The sequence below is a fragment of the Alternaria viburni genome, assembly GCF_023758015.1.
Source record: "Alternaria viburni strain BMP 2772 chromosome Unknown scaffold_15, whole genome shotgun sequence".
NCBI lineage: Eukaryota > Fungi > Ascomycota > Dothideomycetes > Pleosporales > Pleosporaceae > Alternaria > Alternaria viburni.
In genome coordinates, this window is record NW_026055784.1 from 94,664 (window position 1) to 113,936 (window position 19,273).

Genomic DNA, 19,273 nt, shown 5'->3' on the forward strand with positions numbered 1-19,273 from the left:
GTGGAGCGAGGCGAGAAGCTGCTGGATGTGGGCGCGTGGATCAATAGAGCCGAAGGAATCTCGTCTGTCTCTGAGCAAAGCTTCCAGGCTCCGTCCGAGATCTGGCGATGGGTCAACTGACGTGGGATTCCTTGTAGCTGGAAAGGCAGCTGGTCTACTGGTACCAGCGGAACCATCACGCTGCCACGAAGAAGATAGTAGCGAAGACCTTCCGGAAGGGCGCAAGTGCTATAAGCTTGGGTAGTCATATTAACAAACAAACAACAAGGGAATCTCTGGATACAGATCGCTGTTATGGACACCCTTGGTGTAGTGAGTATACAAATAGATGGTTGAAATACGACTTGGAAGGAACGGTGAGAGGATGAGATCCGAACGGTTGTGTTCCATTATATTCGCGGGTGTGCGACTGTGCTCAAGACAGCAATTCGATGTCTCTACCCGACGCAAGCAGTTTGCCGGCATCTGCAACCTTACTTACATGGCCGTCAAGCCATTGCTACAAATCAGGATGTCTAGCAGTCACCGAGAGTATGAAAGAATTACCTGTGAGTTGAAGATTGCCTGCGAATCAATCAGGGAGGATACATAAGCCTACCAAGATGGGATGGGAGTAACGCGTCCTGGAAGTTTGTGATACCGTGATCTGTCGCAACCCGTGCTGCGAATAAGCGACAGACTCCGCCAGAGCGTTGGCAAGCTGTGAGGAGAGGGTGAATAATCGCAGTGTCGATGATAGGGGTTTGTCCTCGTGGCTTGGACAGCACGCAATCGGCCCTAAAACATGGCGTAACGGCTGGCGGGATGGGGAACTGCGATGTCAGCGCTTGCGATGCCAAACCTCTCGCTCTTCGCTCCTCAAAACGTCGAAGTCGTGATGCTATTGTGGCGATCGCGGTGACAATGACGAGTAGATTACAAAATTGAAAGGTCTTGAAGATGGCGTACCGCACTGCCATGTGGCCAGGCCAGGTTAACCCTTTCGCTCAACGGGTATCCCTGTGCCGATCAGCCGCGGTACGGCAATCGCCGTCCTGCCCAGACCCGCCTAACCACAACTCCAAAACATTAGACTGCTTCAACCCGCGTTGGGCCATCACGGCTTTCGGATTCGGATCTTTGCCTTGGCCGTGGCAGCGCATGCCGTGTATCATCTTTTCACAGCCTGAAGCCGCCGCTAGGAGTCTCCCTCCGCATCTCAACGGTTGGCCCTCCGGTCGGTACCGATGATGTCTGCACAAAGTCAATCTGCAGATCTACCACCTAGTCTTCCGGCAGTTCACGTCTCGACCGAACATGTCAAAAGTTACTTGCATGATATTAACCGTGTGGCTTGTCCTGAGGAGATGCCTCCGTGTTGGGGTTGGCAGCTGAGGTATGCAGCCTAAGAGGCCGCCATCGAAGTTACCGCTCTTTCGCAACGAATAGACCGTCCGGCACATCGTTCATGACTCGGTTAAGAACGCGATCTTCAATAGTGGGTCGTTGGCTTCCACTGGTCTTGCGCGGCAGGGCTTCTGGCCAGTTTCGGAGACTACGCGCCTGGGACGACTATCAACGGTCCCTATGCTCCAGGGTCTGCTAATACTGGAGCCTTCCTCGGCATCCCGTCGTTTGTCGATGAAGTTTTCTAACGCGTAGGTTACGGCCAGAAATACCTAGGTAATTCGGATGAAGGACTGTCGGTAGCTATGAGAGATCGCATCGCTATAACGGAAAATCAACCAAGCTTTAATAGCCGGAAAGCATCTCCGACATGAGCAAAGACGACCGCAGTCCCGAAGTGTTCGCCGTGGCTGCACTGTTCTTTGTGCTCACATGGACGACTGTTCTCCTACGGATCTACGTACGCGCGGTCTTGATGAAGACATGGGGAAAAGATGACTCGTACATGGTTGCGGCACTAGTAAGTTGTCACGTCTCGTGTTCAATCGGAGATTATACTGATCAAGCTTGTAGTTGACGTTCACTGTATACCTACCATGTCAGATCATTGCCGCGATGCACGGAACTGGCCGCCATCGATGGGAGTTGAGCGATAGCGATGCGAAAACAGCGCTGTTGGTTCGTCTAACCCACTCATCGCGTTATCTGACATCTGACTCGATACAGTTCTGGTACCTGTGCGAGCTGTTCTACGTGATAGCGAACTGTCTGCTCAAGTTTGCCATCGGCTACTTCTACCTTCGGGTCGCGATTGAGCGCTGGCATATCTGGGCCATCAGGATACTCATGCTAGGCACTGTACTATGCGGTCTTGTCTACTTCTTTCTAGTCTTGCTTCAATGCATTCCTAGTAAGCATCAACCAAGCGCTCGTTGTCATATTCGCTAATGGATCCAGTTTCGGACTTTTGGAACGTGCACCCCGCCTCAGACAGATGCATACACAACGGGCCAACTCTGGGGATTACTTATGCCCTCGCCGCCATCAACGCAATGGCTGATTGGGCATTCGGCTTGCTTCCTTTCTTCATCGTCTGGGGCTTGGAGATGAGGACCAAGACAAAGCTATTAGTTGCCGGTATCCTTGCATTCGCAGCAATTGGAAGCACTGGTACAGCGATCCGTATGGCATACATTCACACACTCGTTCAAGGCCCCGACTTCCTGTATGCTACCACCGACGTCGCCTTGTGGAGCACCATTGAACCTGGCATCGGCATCACCGCGGGAAGTATCGCGACACTCCGTCCGCTCGTCCGCCACTGTCTATGGAAGATGGGTCTGGCCGACGCACCTCGTGAAGAACGCGGCCGCAACTACTATCCTTCACAAGAAGGTGGTCGCATACGAAAAAAACATCGCCGCGGGTATCGCCGTAGCTTGAGCCCTTCTGATCTAGTCCCTACAATTCCTGGTACCATGACTACTATACAGATCCATGGACCTCACGACATAGACCTGGAAGAGAACCTGTCACCACCGAAAATTGTCGTCACAGATAAAGATGTTCCGGAGACACCAGAAGGTCAGATTATACACACTGTCACAGTTCAGCAACAATACGAGGGCCCTGCGAAGCTTCCTGAGGCACCTCCAAGGCTTCAACTGCGCGACAGCGTCAGACATAGCTTCACTCGCGGGAGTATTCTGAGCCCTGTATTCCGAGTGCCCGAGTGAACTCTCGCAATGAGTACCATATGTCTCACCGCCATCTCAATCATCTCAGTTGAGCAAACGGGCCACATTCTCACTTCAAGCGGTCAAAGACACCCGGCGATACGCCGTGTCATGAAAGCTATGTCTCATCGACTCACCATGTCGCGGCGCTCTGACGGACACGCGGTCCAACGTCATTAGATCAGTCGTCAGAAGAATCAAAGCGTGAGAGCATCTTAGAGCGCGGCGTCACCTGCGCGGAACACATTCACCAACGCTGGCAGTCATTCACGTCACCCACATTTCTATCTCTGCCCCGCCGCTCCTGAGCTCTCAGTCTCACCCGCGGTACCATCACAATCTCAACAGTGGCTGTTCAGCTGTAAAATCGTACTTTGCCAACACCAGGTAGCCATACTGACCCCAGTATGGCAGAAAACCCCACACCACCAACAGACACCCCCAGCCAGTCTCGCAACCCCATCCCACCAACCGACGACCCGCCACCCACCTTACCACCCAACAAAGAAATCCTCGCCTCCGCCATCCACATGACAAACACAACCCGCTTCCTCCACCTCCTCTCCCACGCAAAAGCCCTAATCACCCTTCACGGCCCCTACACCACCCTCCCCACCACATCAGTCTTCTCCCGCTCTCTCAAGCCATCCAAACCACCCAAACACCCTTCTTCTTCGTCCTTGTCCTCCTCCACAACCCTCAAATCCCTCGCCCTCACCCTCGCCGCCGCCCAAGACAGTACTTATAGCACCTACACCGCCCAACCCCCCAGCCCCACAAAATCCGACCTCGACTTCTTCACCCTCCTCTGGGACAGTTCCATCGTCGTGCTCGAAGAAATATTATCAGTAGGCGATTTGCCACAAGAGTCCTTCGGTTGGGGGGTTTATGGGATGGCGGCGGGGTACATGCATCCTCCCCCTTCTACGCTTTCTCATTCCCATGATCTGAGTCAGGAGAACATGTTCATGCGGAACAAAGAGAGGTTGAAGGATGCGCTTTGTATGATGCCGAGTTTGGAGGGGGGTGGGATGAGTAGGGGGATGGGTATGGGGATGGGAATGGGGATGGGGGGAAGGACGACGACGGAGCGCTTGACGAGGGCGAGGAGGGATATACATACTCTAGGCCATATTCTTCTGTATGAGTTTAGGAAAGGGGGGTGGAAGAGGGTGAGGTGGAGTCATGCGGTTATGGTTGCGGAGAGGTGGGTTGGGGCGTTTGGGGTAGGGAGGAAAGAAGGGGGGAAGGAAGAGGTAGCGAAGCTAGAGACGAAGAAAGGGAGTGGGAAAAAGGTTACTTTTGAGTTTCCTTGATGGCTTGGATTTGAGCAAGGGTAGTAGTTTTTTGGATAGTTGAAAGGGTAATTAATAAACGACCTAGACGTCAAGGGGGTTCAATGGGAATACGAGACAGCCCATGTCCAACACCTACCATGCAATCGCACTACATATTCAACTTGCCCCATCACCTAGCCTTTCTCCTTCCCTTTCTCTCCCACAAGCTTGCCTTCCTACTCCTACTCCTTCCCCTCCTCCCCGCCAACCTTCCCCTTCCCCAGCACAGCCAACCTCTCCGCCACCTTCTTAACACACGCCTTCCTCTTCCAACACCCGCGATACCACTCATCCAACTTGGCAAATCGTGCCTCCTCCCAGCCCTCCCACTCCCCAACCAACCCATGTACAACGGGCCAAACAAACGCATCCGCAACACTAAACCTACTCCCCGCTACAAACGGTCCTCCGTTCCTCTCTACAGTTTCTTCTAGACGCGCTAGGAGGTTCTGTAAGGCGAAGTTGGTGGTGGTGGTAGTAGGAGTACGAGTAGTAGGAGTAGAAGTAGGAGTAGTATCCCCCCGTATTTCTCCACTCCCCTCGGTTCCTCCACTTCTCCGCGTATTCTGCCGATTCCGCCAAACCCCCAAGATCTCCTCCGCTAATAGTATAACCGGAAACGCATTCGCGCTCGCCAAATTCGCAGAATGGCTTTTATCGAGGGGGTGATATCGGTCTAGATACAGTAATATTCCCATCGCGCCATGAATCTCTGAATGCTGAACGTCGACATCACGGAACATGATCTGTCTGTCCCGTTCAAACGACGAATCTAGATCCGGTGCTTCAACAACCGCATACGGCACTTTCGCTTCCGCTAGACAGATAAGCACCTGATCATCCTGCACACTGTCATTCGACAGGAAAAGCAGCGGAGTATCTTCACCGGGCGGCTCATGGAGGTGCAAAACATCAAAGCCCTCACCATACCACTTCTCCCACTCAAACTCGCTCCCGTGGTTCTCGCGGCTAAAAGCAGTAATGAGGCGTTTCGTCTCCGCCTCGTCATTCGCAACGATATCAGCGGCGTCGCGTTGCGTTTTCGAGGTTGCGCCCTGGCCCCAGATGATGGTGCTGCGGCAATCGAGGTGAGTTGCTATGTGGCGGAACGTCAGACTGATGCGGATGCCGGCGTACGCATTTTCTGTGTCGCTGCGTTCGGCGGGCAGGCGCTTGTCGGGTTGGATGCCGTGGAGCCATTTTGCGTTTGAGGCGAGGCCGAGGGTGAACATGGAGTTATGGGGGAGGTGGACGCGCTGGGTTGAGCGCTCGGTAGTACTACTTTCAGTATCTTCTGGTGTTGATGACGGGGCTTTCTTGGTGCGCAGCCGCATGGTGCGTTGCGAACCGAAGCTTACGTTGACGATGGAGGAGCCTTTTGCGATGTCGAGGGTTTTGTCAGAGTGCTCGGAGATGAAGTCGTTGCCGGAGCGGTAGAGTTGGATTAGCACGTGGTTTAATGGGTGACCGACGAGTGCCTCGGCGCGCTTGCGTATGACGTGGACTTTGGGGGAGAAGCGCAGCAGGGGCAGGGTTTGGTCGGATGGGTGCCGGTATACGGGCATTGAGCCGTCGTCGCCAAAGGCGCCCTGGCAGCATACTAGACGGGGTACTTCGCCTTGTTGGTGGAGCATCTTTTGCCATCGGACTTCGTTGTAGAGTTGGGTGAAGATGGTGTCTTTGAGTGGTTTTGCTGGTTCGGTTGGGTGGAAGTAGTCGGCGGGGAAGAAATCGTGGATGATGCGTGAGTCGCCTTCTGCAATGTGATCGCCAGGCCCTAGGACGGGGAACGTTGCGAGTGACTGCAACTTGGGCGGCTTACCCATCGTTGCGGCTTTTGTAGGTGTCTTTGTTGATGATGGCGAACTGGCTTCTGGCGTGCTGACAGGAGGTTGTTCTGGCCGTGCAGCTTCTACAGTCGGTAGCTTGATTTCCCTGTCGTCTTGCTTCGGGGTGGTTGGTGCAGGCTTTGCAGAACTGATGGACCCTCTCTTTGACTCAGACCCCGACTCAGACTTTGGTGCCCTAGTGAGTGACATGCGCACGCGATCCGAGAGTTCAGTCAACCTGTTTTTCTCCTTCTCATCACCAGCCTTCGCGGACAATGCAGGTACCGAGCTAGCATTCTTCAGCATATGCTGCTTGCTATCCTTCTGCCGCAAATCTGCAACACTCCCAGCTTTTGCAATCTTGGACATTCGTTGAGGCTCAGCCGATGCGGACTGTGGTATGACTGTCGGTGCCGTAGTGATTGGCGGAGATGGATCTTTCGTAACCTGGTTCGCCGTCGTGCTCGGCTCGCCATTCGCCTCTTCACCATCTTCCTTTGATGCTTCTCTGTCCTTCGCTTTCTTCTTGCTCTTCCTATTCTTCCTCATTCGAACCTTCGACTTGACAAGTTCCGGCTTGTCCCCTTCTGTCTTATCTTCCGCGGCACCTGCAGCACCCTGTGCAGCCCTCTTCTCTATGATGTCCCTTGCGAGAGACAATTTAGCCATACGCTCCTCCATAGTCTGCTCGCTCTTCGCGCCATCCGCAGGCGCTGTTGTCTTTGTCGCAATTATCGTCGTATCCTCCTTGAGTATCTCTTCACTGTTGACCAAATACGTGCTGAAGAAATCTTCCATGCGCTTCAGCGCCAGTTCGTGTCGGTTTTCCCTGCGGAAGCCCAAGCAGTCTTCTATGACATGAATCTTGACACCATGCCGCGCTGCATCGATGACAGTCGCAAGCACAGAAACATTGGTGATGCATCCGCAGATGAAGAGTTCGGTAATGAGTCTTGCGCGCAGTGTTATGAGCATGTCGGTGCCCTGGAAGGCGGAGTAATTGGTCGTTTGTATCACAACGTCTGCAGGTAGCTCGATCTGCTTCGCGATAGCATCTGCAAACTCGGCGCCACGCGTGTCGGGCACGCATGCTGGCGTTCTCTTCTCGCTCTTCAACAGGAACAGCTCGTCGTCTTCTTCAGCCTTGGCTTTTGCGACTTCCTTTGGCAGCGTCTTTCGTCGTGCTGACACGCGTTTCAGCAGGGCTAGCGCGCGTTCCTTGTGTTTTGAGGATCTGGAGGGCGCTGGCAGCGACGCTGCTTCCTTGGCTAACTCTTCCTCAGCTTCATTGTTGTTTTCCTCGCCGTCGAGCAGCCCTTCTACGACAAGCGTGTCTCCCGCACCCGTGTCGGCGCCAGTCGCGATGCGATCGGCTTCGTACAGCGTCTGGACCCAAATGACATTGCCGCTGAGCTCTCTGAATTTCGGAATCAAAGTCTGGATGCGCTCCAGAAAGCCCGTCTGGGTGTCAACGGGAAGTCGTCCTTCTGATGTCACAAAGTCGTTCTGGAGTCCAACGAGAACAAGGGCTTGGTGTGTTTGGAATTTGGGCTGGTTTTGGGACACAAGGTCCATCAAAGACGCCATGTTGGAGTTCATCGTGTCAGGAACGCGAACGGCTAGGGTTGAACGCGGAAGCGACAAGTCTTGGCATCAATGCTAGTGAGCGGGAGATTGCTAGACAAGGGCTTCCTCAATACGAAAGCGAGCGGAAGGCAATGGTTAGGGTGCTGGTGTTCTACTTTTTGGACGACAGCTGATATTTGATCACATGGTGCAAGCAGGGTAAGGCCAAGAGGGCGTTCAGTAGATTGAGTCAAGTCGCCGCATCTTCGGGCCATGCAGGGATAAGCATTGGAGGAACGCGTCCCGGATGTGTTGCGCAGGGCGTTGAAAGCTCCAGCAGGCAGGATTGGTAGTGTTTTGGAGGTTTCGACGGCCGCTAGATGGCCCCTCGCCCATCCCCGCCACCATTAGCGCGGGGCAAGGACGGTACTTCTATGTTTGCGCCCATCTGCGACCGCGGACATGCTCACTCCGCAAGGGCTTTCCTCTCATATCCTCCACCATGTACATCTCGACGACCGCATCTCCGCGCACACGTTTGTCTGCGCTGCGGCTTGCCCCCGGACTTTTTGTCGGACGGCATAGCGCACAAGGCAGGAAGCCTAAACGGACCTCATTCTTCACCGCCAAACCACCTGATGCTCTGGATGGTGCTCGGAAACATGTTCCAGCATGTAAAGTCCCGACGTCGCTCTTGCTGGGCCCAGGATACTGGAAGCAAATTCTTGCGCTCACTTGTTACTGAAAAAGGATGTGATCTTCCGCGAACCATCGGCTTTGGATGTCTTTGCTGCACTGCCGTTACTCGTGGCGCTTCTGGTACCTTGCTTCTTCGCGGGTGTTGACTTCTTCGCAGGGCTTTTGGTAGGCGAGACAGACGCGGTCGGTTTGTTGCGCTTGTGCTGTGGCTCAGAATCTGCGGTGCCATCGGTCACGTCGTCGTGCTCCCGTTTGATGCCTTTTGGCGACGTCGCTGGAATGGGCAATGGCGCGTTATCTTCGGTACCTTCCATGCGGTTGGTTGTGACACGCGTCTCATCAGCGTCGTGCTCGACCTTGATCTGGCTCTTCTCGTCTGTCGAGGCTTCCAGATCATGTTGTGCTTTGTCGACAGATTGCTCCTCCGCCTTCGTCTCAGCAGCCTTTCGTTGGTTGCCGAAGAAGTTGGCAATGTTGTTCTTGTTGGCTGCGCTGTTGATTGGCACGAGAAAGGACGGCGAGTTGTTGCCAACTTTGCCTACGTCTTTGCTGACCGGGTAGCACTCCAACTCGCCCTCGTATGGTTTCAACAGCGACTGCAGTTCTGTGCTCCACTCTGTGCGAGTCGGGTCCAACCAGGTTCGGATAGCCTCTGAGCCGTTGTCGAAGATGACGGGCATGCGGTCGTGCAGAAAGCTGAGTTGCTTGTTCGAGTCGGTGGTGATGACGGTGTAGGTGTAGAGCTTCTCGCTCGAGTCCTCGAACTGCACACAGTCCCATAGTCCAGCGAAGCACATGAGCTTGCCGTCCTTGCGCTTGGTAAAGTGTGGCAGCTTCTCCTTGCCCCCGTTCTTCTTCAGCCACTCATAGAAGCCCTGTGCCACGATGATGCAGCGCTTCTTCTTCTTCATGGTCGTCCACATGCCGCGGTCTTCGAAGAGCGAGTCGTCGCGGCAGTTAATCGTCTTCATCTTGGAGCCGTAGTCGGGGTTGCGCTTCGTCCAGAATGGCACGAGACCTGTCGCATGCTGTCAGTGACGTACGAGGTCATAGGTGGATGTGCCTACCCCATTGCATAGACTGCAGTTTGTATTTGGTATCTTCCGTCGCGCCTTCCTCCTGGCCGCCAGTCTCCGGACCGTCCGCTCGGTATACAAGCCCATGATAGCCTGGGGCGAAGTTGTAGCTTTGGCGCACGTTGCTGTCGTCGTCGGGTGCCTCTTCGACTGGCATCTGCGACTGTTCGAGCTGCTGGCGGACCTCCGAAGGCCTCTGGTATCTTTGTCAGCTGTCACATTGTATTTCGCGTGACCACATATCCTCACCAAGGCCAGCGCATACCGTCCACACATGATTAAAGAGATTCAGTGCATCGTGGTGAGGTCTACGGGCAACGCGATGCGGCGCGTTGGTGATTGGCTACGTCATGACGAGCCTCAGCCCTACGCGGAACGCACGCGACGGGCACTAAAAGTTCGTTCCGTCATGCACTCGCTCCACCAGCTGCCAGATGCCATCGCCCACATCTTTTTGCCTTTGCCCGGCGCACCATGTTGAGCAGGACGGCCCCCCGCGCCGTGCCCCGAACGAGCGCAATCGCACGCTGCGAAGCGCAAACCCCGCTGATACGATGCCGGCGGCCAGTACAGCAGCACCTGGGGCGGCGCTATGGCTCCACGATGCGGGAGCAGTTCCGGGAGCAATACCACAAGAGCCCCGTGCTGTTCCCCTTTGCGATTGGGTCCATTGCCCTCGTGGCCGGCATCTGCGTCTTGTACATACCGTGGTACTACAAGAACGTCATCATCAAGCCCTACCACAACTTCCCTGAGCCCGTCGCAAAGAAGCTGCGCAGAGCCCTCTTCTACAGCCGCGGCCAATGGCTCGACATCCGCGAAGCCAACAAGCACTTTCGCCAGGCGCTCGCCCTCGCCGACGAGATGGGCATGGATCCTTTTAGCGACGAGATCATGGGCGTCAAGTACACCATCGCTGCGCTGTTTGAGGATGCGGGATACTACAGTTTGGCTATCGATGTGCTCGAGATTATGCGCAATGATTGCCAGAAATGGGTCGACGAGTTCTCGGATAGACATTGGACAAATGGGAATAGGAGCAGGGTGAAGAAGAACATGGTGCAGATCAATCTGAAGCTGGGCCAGCTCTACGACGTGAGATATGTCAACGAGCCTGAGAACGGCGAGAAGCGACTGGTCGAGGCTGTGGAGAGCGCATTGAAGGAACAACAACGGCGGGAGAAGGACGGTGTCAAGAACGGCGAGGGGCCTTGGCTCACCAACGACGAGATGGGCGGTGTACTCGAAGGTAGGCAGCTACATGGCCGAATACCGCTTATGGCATGCTAACACAACTCAGCCCTCGGAACACACTACGAGCAATTCGACTCGCACTACCTCGCCGCTCCCCTCTTCGTCAAAGCCCTCCAACTCTGTCCACCAACCTCATGCCACAGCGTCGTCCTGAGTACGTCCCCACACCCCTTCCCATCCATCCCGACTAACCACCCCCAGTGAACAACATATCCACCTGCCTCGCGCAACAAACCCCGCCCACCTCCTCCAACGCAATAACCATGTCCGACGCCCCCACCTCCTTCCCCGTTACAAACTCCGCGCCGCGCTCCCTCGCCATCGAGCAAGCACGGCAATGGGCAGAACGAGCCCTCGCCCTCTCCGCCCAGATCAAGTCTTCTTCCTCTGAAAGGAACGAAGAGTGCGACATGGGCTGTGCCGTCGCGACGCATAATCTCGGCGAGTTCTTGGAAATGGAAGGGAAGATTGGGGAGGCGAGGAGGAAGTATGAGGAAGCAGCGCAGTTGGCGAAGAAGATTGGGTTTGGCGAGGGGGTGGCGAATGCGAGGGCGGGGGTTAAGAGGTGTAAGGGGGTGGAGAGGGGGGATTGATGATTGGGGGAGGGGGTGTGCTGAGAGGTTGTAGTATACTCGTGGATATATTGGAAGATGTTGCGAGGGTTGATGAATGTTGTATAGCGAGCGCGATGAGCCGCTGCGTTCATGTGCCGGGACGTAGACCGCTTGGACGGTAGGTTTAGAAATACCTTTGAACTACAAGACCACAGCGAAGCTTTATTCTCACCTCACCGTTTCCACCCCATTGCGATTCCATGCCAGCGCGTACCCACTTCTCATCCATCAAATCCCCTACCAACACAACCTCGCCCCCTTCCCACCTCTCCATCTCCGTCTCAGTCGCTTGGAGCGATCGCTTCAGTCTCCCTTACGTGCTTCATCATCCGCCGGATCGTCCAAAGACTCATTACCCGAATCATCCGTGATTTCCGGATCGTCCCACACACTCTTCTGCTTTCGCGCAGCCTGCTCATGCATCTCCCTTTTCGAAGCACTTGTGGCAGACTCTTTTGCGATCTTCAACTGGCGTGCGCGCTCAACTGCTTCGTGCTTTTGGGTAATAGCAGCGTCGCGTGCATCAGCTAATTTGAGCTCGTCTTCCGACAACAGTCTGTTCTTGTGAAGTTTGCGTATGTCGCCCGTGTAACCCAGAGGTGGGATATCAGCCGCATTGAGTAGAGCTGTGACTGCGGCGGCTCCATCTCTGCGCGCAGACTTCTTGTGCCAGTCTTCGACGTTGATCATCTCGCCCTTATTTTCGTACTCGTGTTGTACGTCCTTGTTGAAGAACTCGTGATCGAAGCCCGGGCTAGTCTGCCTCTTGGTCCTATCCTTGAGAGCCTCGACTGCGCCGTCAATCCATGTGTTTTGAGAAGGCTTCTTGTTCTGCGCTTCCTGATGCGCCTTGATTGCCTCTTTATTGGTCGCGGGTAGTTCGGTCCACGTGTAGCCTCGAGCCTTGAGATCGGCAATGACGTCTGGATGGGTGGGTATTGGTTCGGTCTCAACGGGCTTAACAACTCGCGGCTTCGACTTCGGCTCGGACGGTTCTGTCGCTTTCGGTGGATCAGTCATCGTCTTCTTGGAGGAGGTCGACTTTTTGGTGCTTTTCTCTGGTGGAGGCGGCGAGGAAGAACGGGCGCTTGACCTGCCCGAGCTGGCCTTACTAGTACTCCGCGTGTTTGATGCGGGATTGTTGGTTGTAGGCTTGGTTGTCATAGGCTTGGTTGTCGTAGGCTTGGTTGTCGTCGGCTTGGTTGTCGTGGGCTTGGTGACTGCAGGCCTGGTGGTTGGACGTTTGCTTCCTGGAAATTTGCTGGCTGTGCTGGGTTTAAGCTTAAGCTTGACTATCAGACGCTTAGCTTGTTGTTCGCGCTCAAGGATCTCCATGCTTTCAAGTTCTTCGTCCGTGTCAGGTGGTGTGGTGAGAGTAGAAGTGTCAGAGTCATCACCTTCGTCTTCTTCCTCAGCTTGCTCTTCATCTTCTTCACCTTCATCCTCAGCTTGAGCTTCATCCTCTTCTTCTCCATCATCTTCATTAGTAGCAGCAGCAGCGACAGCAGCAGCAGTATCGACAGCCGACTCCCACTCTCCTTTAATATACTGTTCGATTTCGTCGTCCGTGATGTCAGGCATCCAGGCGTCCTCCTTCTTGCTCTTCTTTAGCTTAGGCTTGAGTGCTTTCATACGATCTCGCAGGCCACGGAGGTTAGTATCAGCACGGTTGAGGTACGAATTTAGCCCACCCGGGGGCCTGGTACCCAGAGCCTCTTCCATTGGTTTGCCGCTCTTGTCAGGAATGTCAGTGCGGCCCTCGAAGTAATCGTTGAAAGCCTGGTATATGAGCTCGTTGTGAGGCGCCACAAAGGTATCCGTCTTCCCAGTCGCAGCCTCTAGGAGCTTCTCGTGGAACAGCTCGAGATAGGCGGTCTCGAATGGAGCCCATGGTGTGTGAGTGACCTTGGGAGTGAACTTCATGTTTTGGACGAATATTTGGTTGCGCCACTTGTTGATGTCCCTGATGTGGTCTTTGTTATTCCAGTCAATGTCTTTCGCTGCCCTCCTGTCGTACTCAAAGGTTCGATCCTTCTCGTTGTTGTCATGTCGATGGTGGAACTTGAGTGTTAGTCGCTTTGGCTGGGCCTCCCCAACGACGAGCGTCGAGCGCTTGTCACCACCTAGAATCTCCCATTCAAAGTTGGCGTCTTCGTCTGGGGCTTTGACTGCTTTTGATCCGGGATGCGCCGGCTTCCTCGGCTTCTTGCTGGTACTGTTTGCAGGTGGTGTCTCACTACCGCCCTTCTTGTTTCGTGGAGACGTGCGTGTAGGAGTGGCACCTGTCTTGGCTTTCTTCGCAGGCTTTGGCGAAGTGGGTGCTTCGTTCTTTCGCTTCGTAGACATCGCGGCGGTACTGTTGGGTGGATCGTTACAGTTGATGATCTGAGCAGCGGGTATGAACTTGAAACCAACGGATGGGAAGCGGGGTATAAAGCCAATGGAGAATCGACCAGAGTGACTGAGAAGCCTAACTTCTTGCTGTGGACCTTTCACGATTCGCCATTAGACCCTTGTGAAAGGTGTGAAGAACAGTGTAGCAAATTCCAACGGGGGTCAAAGCTCTCAACCGAAAAGAACGACATAGTGAAGGAGACCGTTTATCAGTCATTGTATAATTCGAAGCATTGTACTGGCCCAGCCATGGTACTTTCTTTGGAAGACGATATATCGAGACGCGGACAGAACGCTTTGTGGTTTTCTGGTTGGTGTATATAGGTGCAAATATCAATGGTGAGTCGCTTAAGAAGGTAAGGTAATGACAACTCTGCGCGGTGCACAGCTTTTATCTTTTTCGGCATGAGAGAGATTTGCGAAAAACACAAGCTTGCTGGTGTCAGTCGGTTGTAGTAATGCTCACGTGGACCAATCTGAAAACTGTTCTTAGCAAAGTGCAAGACACCACGAGCAGGAGCATACTAGGATGTAACAGTGAAGAACGAGCACGTTGGCACTATTGAATAGAGTTCTACCACGTCCAGCAGTCGCTGTAGCCGCTAGATAACATGGGTTGTAATATTCTACCAGCACATGTCGAAGGTTTCGATCACGGTAGTGGTTGTCGGAGATAACTGTAGACGAGCATCAGCGGAGAATACCACTGATCGTCGCGATCCAGAACCTAGACTACACCAGTACATCTAGTTCGGCGCGAGAGACGGAAAAGATGGGCAGTTCGTGTGGAGCAACTGTGCCGTAGCAAGAGGCGGTCTGCAGGGGCACTCGAGTAGTCTCTTGTTAATCCCTGGAGGTGTTGAGGTACTATTACCACCCGTCCCCGTTAAGCGATGCCAAGCACGACGGAGAACGCTGCCGACTCAAGAGGGCATGGGAGAAGTGCAATCGCTCGATGCGGACGGAGGGGGTTGGAGGGAGGGAGGTCTTGGTGAGGAGGATGCGGAGTGACGGCGGCGGTGATTGGCTCCGGCGCCGAAATTAGCGTGGGCGCGCATGTTTACGTCGCGTGTCCCTCGTGCACGCCATTTGCGCGTGCATGGCTGTGACAGCTGCCAGTGGCAGCGTCGTGACATCAGCGCGCCCTCGCGCAATCAGTGGCATCAAGGGCTCGATCCATAGGAAAGGCGGAGGTGAGGTCGGTGTAGGTGGGATGCGGGGCCAGGGGCAGCAGCTGGTCCCGCCGTAAATTAAGCAGCAAAGGCGAGTGTGGACCCTGACCAAGAGGGTCTAGCTGGCTGCGGGCCTAGTCCAGGGCCTCCTTGATGCTCCTTTCGAAGGCCGTTGGGGAAATCATTCCCTCTTTTGCGGTCCGTCGCGCTCTTTTCGTGCTGCCGTGAGCTGTTGCGCCGTCGCTCTGACTTTCTTCTGTTTGCATGAATGCCGCCTGCAGAGTAATACCCAGAGAGTCACAGCGTGCACGACTCAAGCCGGCGCCAGCATACTAATTCCACTCAAGTGAAACACGCTCTACACCAGCACCACCGAACCGAGCGCCACAGGTAAACAGGTCTGTTCTTTCTACCTGCCGCGGCGGAGAGCAAATTTCCGCTCCGTCATATCGAACCACCGTGAAGACAGCAGACATGTCCAGCGGAAGCATCACCATGGAGGTGAAAGAAGAAGCCGTCGAGCGCGCGCCCAGGTCACACGTGGACAGCTCGCCGCTGCCGACAGACTCGATGGTCACAGTGCCCCTCTCCGAGACGGACGGCAGAACCCCAGAGGAAGAGGAAGGCGCGAGGGAATCGGTGATGCGGCCAGAGATTATAGTTGAGGAGCGAAGAGCATCATCACGAACCAACTCAACGGAAATCCGCAATGCCTTCGGACACCGCGCCAGCCAATCCAGCGTCGACACGCCCGCCCCGACCAGCCCTACCATCTCAGTGCGGGACACCGACGCACCCGTCTCCCCCAAGACAGCAGCGCCAGACTGCAGGGGGCGCCGTACTAGCAATGGCTCGGGAAAAAGCGAAGAGGTCGACTGGGCTGAGCTAGAGAAAAAGGAAGAACAGGAGCCCGAGGGCGAGGAGGAGGTGTGTAGCCCGGCCCCTGTGTGAACAACGAATACTAACATATCTAGGCCATGGCCCTGCTGCTCGCCCGACTGGAGCAGGAGAACGAAGCCATCCTCTCAAACTCAAAGTCCAACATGAAGGTCGCCCGCGCCCGCAGCCAGTCCCGGCCCCCCTCCTTCAACCAGCTCAAGCGCCTCGTGGCGGATGACACCGCCACCATGCGCTTCTCCCAGCTGCCCTCGCCGCCCCCCATGACCGAACTCGAGTTCTGGGCTGCCCTCGTACGCGACTACCCGCAGACCGTCCACAGACTGCCCACGCTCTGCTTGAATAAGATTCGGGGGGGCATACCAGCGCCGCTGCGGGGCGTCGTCTGGCAGAGTGCAGCTGGCTCGAGGGAGAAGCTGATCGAGGACCAATACGACTCGCTGTGCGGAGAGTCGAGTCCGTACGAGAACATCATCAACAAGGACTTGGGACGCAGTTTCCCTGGTGTGGAGATGTTCAAAGACCCTGAAGGCGAGGGGCAGAAGATGCTCGGCCGCGTGCTCAAGTGCTTCAGCTTGTACGACCACAAGATTGGCTACTGCCAGGGTCTTGGTTTCCTCGTTGGCCCGCTGCTCATGCAGATGGGCGACAAGGAAGCCTTTTGCGTGCTCGTGAGGTAGGCCATCGCACTTCCCTCACAACGTCAGCGACTAACAACACCAGGCTCATGGAAGACTACGATCTGCGCTCGTGTTTCCTGCCGGACCTCTCTGGCCTCCATCTCCGCATCTTCCAGTTCCAGAAGCTGCTCCACCAACACATGCCTCAGCTAGCCCAACATCTCGACGATCTAGAAGTGCAGTCCGCATATCTATCGCAATGGTTCCTGTCTTTCTTCGCTGTCACATGTCCGCTACCCATGTTGTTTCGCATCTACGACGTACTATTTGCCGAGGGCGCATCCGAGACGATCATGCGGGTAGCCCTCGCGCTAATGAAGCGCAACGAGCAAAAGCTGCTGTCCCTGAGTGAGTTCGAGGACGTGATGCAGTTGCTTTTGGGGCGCCAACTCTGGGACCCATACGGGCGGAACGCGGGGTCGGCGGATGAATTGGTCGGAGATTTCGTTGGTTTCACAAACGACGTGACGCGCGAAAGGTTGCAGGGATTGGAGCAGCAGTACAAGGAGGCCCAGGAGAAGGATTCGTCCAAGCAGCAAGTCCAGAAATCTGCCACGAGCTTCCTGGGCCGCCTGTGGGGTCCCTCCAACTCTTCGACCAAGTCCGTTTCACTCAGCCCGGGTCTCTCCGCGCCTTCACGCCCTGTTAGCTTCCTCAGGCGCTCGGCGTCCAAGCAGAGTCTCGCCTCGACACTCAACTCTACGGCCGAATCCGATGCTTCTGCTGCGACACAAAGTACAGCCATGACGGATATTTCGCGCGCTTCGAATGGCGACGCGCTGTCGATGAAGTCAGGCCACGGCTCCATGGCCATGGGCGCATCGTCCAAAGACCGAGACCTACACTATCAAATCGAGCAACTCCTCATGTCGGTTTCCCAACTGCAACGCCAAAACAGCGAACTCGAAGCCGCCCTCCAAAAGCAGCGCGAAGACCGCAAAGAAGACCACCGCATCGTCCGCACCGTCGTCGACAAAGTCCGCAAAAAGACCACCACCCTCGCCGCACCCTCAACCCGTTCCTCGCGCCGCCGCACAACAATTACCTCCGCAACCACACTACCCCCTTCATCCTCCGATGACGCCGCCTCCACCCCCGAACTCACAGAAGAAGCCTCTGAAATCGTCGAAACGCTCGAATCCCGGTTTCCTGCCGCCACACTCCACCACCGCGCCTCCTCCATGTTCGAAACAAAAGCCCTCCTCCGCGACAACTTGTCCCGCACGAAAGAGCAACTCGCCAACGAGACCCTGCGCGCCAACGCCCTGGCCCGCGATCTTTCCGACCGCGACGCAGAATTGCAAATCGCACGTGACGCGCTGAAGGATACGAGACACAGGTTGCAAGATAGCTACAACCAAAACCAGCGCCTCGAGAAAAACATCCAAGAACTAAGGCAGAATGCGCGGAAACAGTCTGCGGCTGCGAGTTGGACGGGCGTGGATCATAGTGGTGGGAATGCGCCGGATACACCGCCCACACTATCGCGTTCTACAACGAGTGATTCTATCAACACGAGCGGGTTAAGGGAATTACGGCTGGGTAGAACGAACAGCCAGAAGAGCGAAAGGGGTTATTATAACTCCCCCGCGCCGCCGGTCCCGTTTTCCAAACGAAGCAGTTCACTGGCTACACAATCGGTACTCGCGACTGAAAACAACACACCCGCCGACAGCGAAGCTCTTCTGTTGGAACTTGTAAACGCCAAAACGGCGGAGGCAGTCGCGAGACAGGAACTCGAGGAAATGAGGAGTAGGTTTGAGGGGATGAAGCGTGTTATGAGTAGCGGTGGAGCGAATGGAGGAGGGGGAGGGGGGTATAGTGGGAACGGATCACCGATGTCAGGAAGTCCCTTCGCGACGCCTACCCAAACGCCGGCTGTGACGCCTAGTCCTGTCCCTAAAGAACCGGCAGCGGGGACGGGGGGAGGATGGGGGTGGGGAGGGTGGAAGAGGACGGTTAGTAGTAATGCGGCGGGGGGCTCTTAGGCTGGGCTCTTTGATAGACGCTGATGGGTGATGGGATATGGAATGAAGGGGAGGAAGGTGAAGGTTTGAGGGAGGGGATGTTGATGTTGGTGTACAGTGTATATACACTCATACAATCTGGTATTCGAGACCAGTACCACGCCTCCTCTCGAGATATAGAGAGAGGGACTTATGTCTTCTTGGGCTTCTTCTCTGCCACGGGTGGCAAGAGAATGGATGGCCGTATTATACACAATGGGTTTAATGTCAACATTTACATTTTCTCTTCATGAATACCCATCTTCTCCGTTTCTCTCTGTCTTTCCATCAAAAAAGTAAGAAATTACGTGCTTGATTGGGATGGTGTTTGGGGGCGGAGCACATGAACGAAGATTCTAAGAGAGTTACGTGTGCTAGAGAAGATGTTGGGTCGGGTCGCAGAGCAAAGACTTTGAGCGGCGGTACAGGATGTAAAGGCGTGACCCATGAGGCTGCCGGATTGGTCGGTCCAATGCTAGGGATAACAATGAAATCTATCTTGCGCTATGACTCGTTGCGATCACGTTCGTGCGATACGTGAACTATCTCTTTGTTACTGATAAAGCCCCCGCGTATCAGAAACTACCGAAAGTTGACATAATGGGACAAAGCAAAGGCTGTGACCTT

At 55.0% G+C, this 19,273-nt stretch overlaps 7 protein-coding genes across 7 annotated transcripts; 4 read left to right on the top strand and 3 right to left on the bottom strand.

Moving 5' to 3' along the window:
- Positions 1-1,756: 1,756 nt before the first annotated feature.
- J4E79_007045 (uncharacterized protein) lies at positions 1,757-3,122 on the top strand (the record flags this gene model as incomplete). Its single annotated transcript, XM_049355913.1, has 3 exons — positions 1,757-1,906; positions 2,113-2,296; positions 2,344-3,122. 3 exons carry the CDS (start codon positions 1,757-1,759, stop codon positions 3,120-3,122), a joined length of 1,113 nt encoding a protein of 370 aa, XP_049209367.1.
- A 407-nt stretch (positions 3,123-3,529) lies between these two features.
- J4E79_007046 (uncharacterized protein) lies at positions 3,530-4,438 on the top strand (the record flags this gene model as incomplete). The annotated part of the gene is made up of 2 exons (XM_049355914.1): positions 3,530-4,124; positions 4,353-4,438. The coding sequence occupies 2 exons, from the start codon at positions 3,530-3,532 to the stop codon at positions 4,436-4,438; spliced, it is 681 nt and encodes a 226-aa protein (XP_049209368.1).
- Positions 4,439-5,060: 622 nt separating this feature from the next.
- Positions 5,061-7,875, bottom strand: J4E79_007047 (uncharacterized protein; the record flags this gene model as incomplete). Its single annotated transcript, XM_049355915.1, has 2 exons — positions 5,061-5,135; positions 5,185-7,875. 2 exons carry the CDS (start codon positions 7,873-7,875, stop codon positions 5,061-5,063), a joined length of 2,766 nt encoding a protein of 921 aa, XP_049209369.1.
- A 710-nt stretch (positions 7,876-8,585) lies between these two features.
- Positions 8,586-9,905, bottom strand: J4E79_007048 (uncharacterized protein; the record flags this gene model as incomplete). The annotated part of the gene is made up of 3 exons (XM_049355916.1): positions 8,586-9,571; positions 9,621-9,823; positions 9,895-9,905. 3 exons carry the CDS (start codon positions 9,903-9,905, stop codon positions 8,586-8,588), a joined length of 1,200 nt encoding a protein of 399 aa, XP_049209370.1.
- A 198-nt stretch (positions 9,906-10,103) lies between these two features.
- On the top strand, positions 10,104-11,476 carry J4E79_007049 (uncharacterized protein; the record flags this gene model as incomplete). Its single annotated transcript, XM_049355917.1, has 3 exons — positions 10,104-10,878; positions 10,930-11,037; positions 11,085-11,476. 3 exons carry the CDS (start codon positions 10,104-10,106, stop codon positions 11,474-11,476), a joined length of 1,275 nt encoding a protein of 424 aa, XP_049209371.1.
- A 324-nt stretch (positions 11,477-11,800) lies between these two features.
- J4E79_007050 (uncharacterized protein) lies at positions 11,801-13,843 on the bottom strand (the record flags this gene model as incomplete). The annotated part of the gene is made up of 1 exon (XM_049355918.1): positions 11,801-13,843. The coding sequence occupies one exon, from the start codon at positions 13,841-13,843 to the stop codon at positions 11,801-11,803; it is 2,043 nt and encodes a 680-aa protein (XP_049209372.1).
- A 1,694-nt stretch (positions 13,844-15,537) lies between these two features.
- J4E79_007051 (uncharacterized protein) lies at positions 15,538-18,628 on the top strand (the record flags this gene model as incomplete). The annotated part of the gene is made up of 3 exons (XM_049355919.1): positions 15,538-15,990; positions 16,038-16,636; positions 16,684-18,628. The coding sequence occupies 3 exons, from the start codon at positions 15,538-15,540 to the stop codon at positions 18,626-18,628; spliced, it is 2,997 nt and encodes a 998-aa protein (XP_049209373.1).
- Between the last annotated feature and the right edge of the window lie 645 nt (positions 18,629-19,273).